At 48.7% G+C, this 5614-nt stretch overlaps 1 protein-coding gene across 8 annotated transcripts in view; it reads left to right on the top strand.

The window, feature by feature from the left end:
- KLHL18 (kelch-like family member 18) overlaps nucleotides 1-5614 on the top strand; it is a 56568-nt gene that overhangs the window by 42206 nt on the left and 8748 nt on the right. For all 8 annotated transcript variants that reach the window (XM_010862364.1, XM_010862362.1, XM_010862363.1 and 5 more), the window contains exons 8-9: nucleotides 2994-3098; nucleotides 4864-4975. In XM_010862364.1, the coding sequence (XP_010860666.1) occupies nucleotides 2994-3098; nucleotides 4864-4975 (217 nt within the window). The remainder of the gene's footprint in view (nucleotides 1-2993; nucleotides 3099-4863; nucleotides 4976-5614) is intronic.

Here is a 5614-nt window from a genome sequence, read left to right as displayed (position 1 = left end):
CCAGAATATGCTGTCTAGGTTGATCATAACTTTTCTTCCAAGGAGTACGCGTCTTTTAATTTCATGGCTGCAGTCACCATCTGCAGTGATTTTGGAGCCCCCCAAAATAAAATCTGACACTGTTTCCACTGTTTCCCATCAGTTCATGGTAAATAGATGGGGAAACAGTGGGGAGCCCCCACGGTTTTTTGGAGGCCCCAAAATCACTGCAGATGGTGATTGCAACTATGAAATTAAAAGACGCTTAGTCCTTGGAAGGAAAGTTATGACCAACCTAGACAGCATAATCAAAAGCAGAGACATTACTTTGCCAACAAAGGTCCATCTAGTCAAGGCTATGGTTTTTCCAGTGGTCATGTATGGATGTGAGAGTTGGACTGTGAAGAAAGCTGTGCGCCGAAGAATTGATGCTTTTGAACTGTGGTGTTGGAGAAGACTCTTGAGAGTCCCTTGGACTGCAAGGAGATCCAACCAGTCAGTTCTAAAAGAAATCAGTCTTATGGACTCTGTGGGAGAGGGAGAGGGTGGGAAGATTTGGGAGAATGGCATTGAAACATGTAAAATATCATGTATGAAACGAAAAAAAAAAATCAGTCCTGAATATTCATTGGAAGGACTAATGTTAAAGCATCCAATACTTTGGCCACCTGATGCCAAAAGCTGACTCATTGGAAAAGACCCTATGCTGGAAAAGATTGAGGGCAGGAGGAGAAGGGGATGACAGAGGATAAGATGGTTGTATGGCATTGCTGACTCAATGGACGTGAGTTTGGGTAGGCTCCGGGAGTTGGTGATGGACAGGGAGGCCTGGTGTGCTGCAGCTCATGGGGTCGCAAAGAGTCGGACACGATTGAGCGACTGAACTGAGGTTGGTCATACCTTTTCTTTCAAGGAGCAAGTGTCTTTTAATTTCATGGCTGCAATCACCATCTGCAGTGATTTTGGAGCCCAAGAAAATAAAGTCTGTCACTGTTTCCATTGTTTCCCCATCTATTGTCCAAGAAGTGATGGGACCAGATGCCATGATCTCAGTTTTTTGAATGTTGAGATTTAAGCAAGCTTTTTCACTCTCCTCTTACACTTTTATCAAGAGGCTCTTCAGTTCTTCTTTGCTTTCTGCCTTAAGGGTGGTATCATCTGCATATGTGAGGTTATTGATATTTCTCCCAGCAATCTTGATTCCAGCTTGTGCTTCATCCAGCCCAACATTTCACATGATGTACTCTGTATATAAGTTAAATAAGGGTGACAGTATACAGCATTGATGTACTCCTTTCCCAATTTGGCACCAGGCTGTTGTTTCATGTCCAGTTCTAACTGTTGCTTCTTGACCCACATTCAGATTTCTCAGGAGGCAGGTCAGGTGGTCTGGTATTCCCGTGTCTTGAAGAATTTTCCACAGTTTGTTGTGATCTACACAGTCCAAAGCTTTGGCATAATCAATAAAGCAGAAGTAGATGTTTTTCTGGAATTGTCTTGCTTTTTCTGTGAGCCAACAGATGTTGGCAATTTGATCTCTGGATCCTCTGTCTTTCCTAAATCCACCTTGGACATCTGGAAGTCCACAGTTTACGTACTGTTGAAGCCTGGCTTGGAGAATTTTGAGCATTGCTTTGCTAGTGTGTGAGATGAGTGCAGTTGTGCGGTAGTTCCCCTTGTCTCTTCACACTGTCTTTACCATTTCATTAAAAGGTAATGTCACATGGTTTTGTGGCACCTCTCAGTCCTTCTTACATTTTTGTTCAATTCCACAGTTGTAACTTTTGCCTACTTCTAGAAGGACAGTAACATGTCTAGTGAGTTTGTGACCTTCCCACAGTCCTCTCCTCAGGCAAGTCCTGTCCTCTTTCAGGCTGACTAAGGGATGTCACGTGGATCACTGTGATTTGCTGTGTACATTAGAAAGGGGGCTGTAAAACCTGGCATCCTTTATTTTACTGTTTGTTAGACACCGAGATTCGCTTTTAATCTTCTTCAGCATCAGGTCTGAACACAGTGAATCAGGCAGCTTGGCACTCATGTTTCATTTTCATGAGGCTTTGTGTAGACCAGAAGACTGTATGATTACACCAGATCCCTGCTTCTTTGGTATTAGGAGAGCTTGGCACTATGAACAGTGTGGGAGACAGGCCCTCTGGGCAGCCCTGAGAGGATCGCCTGGCCTCCTCAAGCCACAGCTGCCCATCTCTGCAGGGGTGATGGTGATGCCTCCCATGGGATGTGCTGAGGGTGTGAAATAGCAAGTAGAGAGCACCTGCTGTGTGCAGTGGGTGTGAAATAAACAGGAGCTGTTGCCTGACCCCTCAGACAAGTTAGGGGACATGCAGGGCCATGTATGTAACAAAAAGATGTCTGCCATACGTTATAGTGAAATGTGTGGGGAGATCACAGTCACCCACATGTTAAGGGATTGTTCCTTACAAAGCACCACACTCAGCAGTGTCAGGGTCTCACTGTGAGGACCCCTGTCTTCCAGGAGGTCCCCACTTGTCAAGAGATGGCGGGTCGATGTCTGGTACCCCTCTGGGCAGGGCCTTTGGCTCGCTCGGCTCTCTAGACCCGGTGCCCTGGACGGTATGCCTGGTGAAGGTCTGGTGTGCTGGACGAATGGGTGATGGACAGCTGTGAGAAAGGAGCTGCGCTGGGAGGGCGAGGTCGGGAGGGACTCATTCTTGCTGAGGAATCCAGGATGGCTTCTGGAGGAGCATAGGGAGGAATTTGACCTAGGCCTTAAAGGTGAATCCTACCCTGAGCACGGCAGGGCAGAAGAGCATATCAAGGGCTGAGAAGGAGGTGGAGGAGGCACCCCGGGCAGGAGGCAAGAGGAACCCCAGGGCGGTTCCGTTTCCATTTTACACCGTTGCTTAAGCACATACCTGGGATTTAGGTCTGTTCTAGAAGGAGGCAGTTTGGGGCTCAGCTTACTTCTCTGCACGTGAGAGGTTGCCTCGGGAAGTCTGAAGCCCTCGGGATAACAGCTGTGTCTGTTTCAGTGCCATGGGGACGGTCGTGCTGGACGGACAGATCTACGTCTGTGGTGGCTACGATGGCAACTCTTCTCTCAGCTCTGTGGAGACCTACTCACCTGAGACAGACAAGTAAGGAATCCAGCTCCCCTGGGGCATTGGAGCTTGTTAGAGTATGAAGATCAAAAGTGCTCTCCTCATGCTTCTCGAGGTTAAGGAAGATTTCTCCTGTTCAGCCCCTGTGGCGTATGTTAGTTGCTCAGTTGTATCTGACTCTTCGCAACCCCATAGACTACAGCCCTTCAGTCTCCTCTGTCCATGAAATTCTCCAGGCAAGAATACTGGAGTGGATTGCTGTTCCCTTCTCCGGGATGTTTTCCCAACCCAGGGATCAAACCCTGGTCTCCTGCATTCAGTAAAGAATCCAGGCAGATTCTTTACTGTCTGAACCACCAGGGAAGTCTACCACCTGTACTTCCTTGCATGTAATAGGTATTTAATAACCTTTGATTAAATGAACGAATAATTAAATTTTAAAAATAAATAGTCTGCATAGATACTTGGAAACACCTGTTAATGCTCTGTACCACTTAAATAAATCAACTCATTTTAATGGAAATGCATGTGAAAGGGCATGGGAAATAGATGAATAGCACTTTCCAGAATGGGTAATATATGATTTTGGGGGAAAAAAATTATACACTAAATTAAAGAAGCTTGGGAAACATTGATGTCTGTACCACCAGAGGCCTCGTCTTCCCATAACACATATTAGCATTTTAAAAGACTGAAAAATTCTGCAGTAGAGAAACCTCTTTAATTTCACTGTATCTGTCACCATCCTGTGGTCTCATTTTGCGGAACACTCTTTGAAAAATACCAGCAAGGTTAGCCCAAGCTTTTCATTTCAGTATTTTAATCTGCTTGTATTCAGTATTTGAATCCTACAGTATAAACACATTGGATCCATCACAGAGCGTTTAAGCCTTTATTCCACACGCTTAACCAACCTATTAAGTGTTAGGCAGCGAGCAGGATTTCTAAGATGGTTAAGCAGCACCTCGTCTGCCGGGGCCAGTGCACACAGCGATGGTCTTCCTCTGGGGGCCTGTGTCTAGAGCTCTTAGGTACAGAGTGGGGAGGGCTTCCATCTTCCCACGGCTGAGGGGGCAGAGTCAGGTTGCAGAGATACCTTCTGAGGGGAAATGCACATCCCAGGAGAAGAGACAGCAGGGAGAGAGGCTTGCAGATAAGAAAGAGCTGCTGTGTGAGGTTGAGGAGCAGGTGTGGGTGGCACATGGCAGAAGGCACAGCTGGAAAGAGGATGAGGACCCAGTGGCAAAGAAGCACGTTAAGGAACTTGGAGTCGCCTTAGAGGAAATAGGAGTTGTCAGAGGACATTCCGTGCCCAGGTGGGATGGGAATGATCTGAAAGCCAGCCCCAAAAGCAGGCAGTGGCAGTGGTCCCACAGGAGGCCACAGCCAGCGCAACGGTAGTGAAATGGGGACAAGCAATGACCAGGAGGCAAACCAGCGGAGATATGGTGACCACAGAATGTTGATGATGGAGAAGTGGTCTTAAAAAATTCCGAAACTGTAAATCTAGCAGCTAGATGGCTGGTGGTCCCATTCACAAGACCAGAGGTATCAGGGAGGAGCAGATCTGTCAGAAGGCCTTGCTTGGGCGTCCTGACTTTGAGTGTGTGAGCCTGAAGCTTAAGCGAAGGGCGGCAGCCAGAGTGACCTGAGCAGAGGTGGTGGAGGAGGCCATAAGAATTGGGGGGATCGTCCAGGGTAGGACAGAACACAGCACAGCTCCTCCAGATCCTCTGCTGTCTTGGGAGGGCAGGATCCCCAGATCTCATGGCTCCCTTTCTCCTTTGCCTCTTTCCTGAAGGTGGACAGTGGTGACCCCGATGAGCTCGAACCGCAGTGCTGCGGGGGTTACAGTCTTTGAGGGCAGGATCTACGTGTCGGGCGGCCACGACGGTTTGCAGATCTTCAGCAGCGTGAGTCTGGGTTCCTCCTGGGCTAAGGGCACCTACGCTCCCTTTACCTGCGAGTGTTATTTTGAAAGGACATTCTTTGGAAAAAGGCTCAGCCTGGCCACTGCTAGGGAAAGTGTCATCTTGGGGCCTCAGGCCATCTGCCATGTGCTCTGAAATGCCGCCTCCGAGTGTGGGAACCCATGTGCACAGAGAGGGTTAGAGTGTGGCCTTAGCATTCTCACCCCCACCCTGGTCAATTCCTCAGTGAGCAGCGCATGAGACCTGCTGAAATTCCTGCCCAGAGGAAGTGCAGTCATAGACAGAGTGGGAACTTACAGACAGTTGCGTTCTTCTGGCCATTTGACTTGAAATTGCATTTATTTTAAAAAGAGCTCCAGAGCCATTGAGTGTCATTCCACCGTCCATCAGGGCTGCGGGGGAGCACACAGTGGGGATCTCGGGAGACCCCGCACTCCCGCTGCTCTGTCACCACACAGAGCGAGCGCATCACGGGCAGCTCTTCGATTTCTTTCTGTGGGTGTAGACAGAGCTGGTGAGGCCAGGCCGTCTCCCTGTCGCCCATCCCTGTCATCTCACAAGCCCGTGTGCAGCTGAGGAACGTGGGCCTGGGGGCCGGGGCCCAGCCCGGCAGGGCTCCTC

Source organism: Bison bison, unplaced genomic scaffold, assembly GCF_000754665.1.
Source record: "Bison bison bison isolate TAMUID 2011002044 unplaced genomic scaffold, Bison_UMD1.0 scf7180017864482, whole genome shotgun sequence".
Taxonomy (NCBI): domain Eukaryota; kingdom Metazoa; phylum Chordata; class Mammalia; order Artiodactyla; family Bovidae; genus Bison; species Bison bison.
The sequence above is the reverse complement of the archived record's forward strand: the minus strand, read 5'-3'. Positions and strand labels throughout refer to the sequence as shown.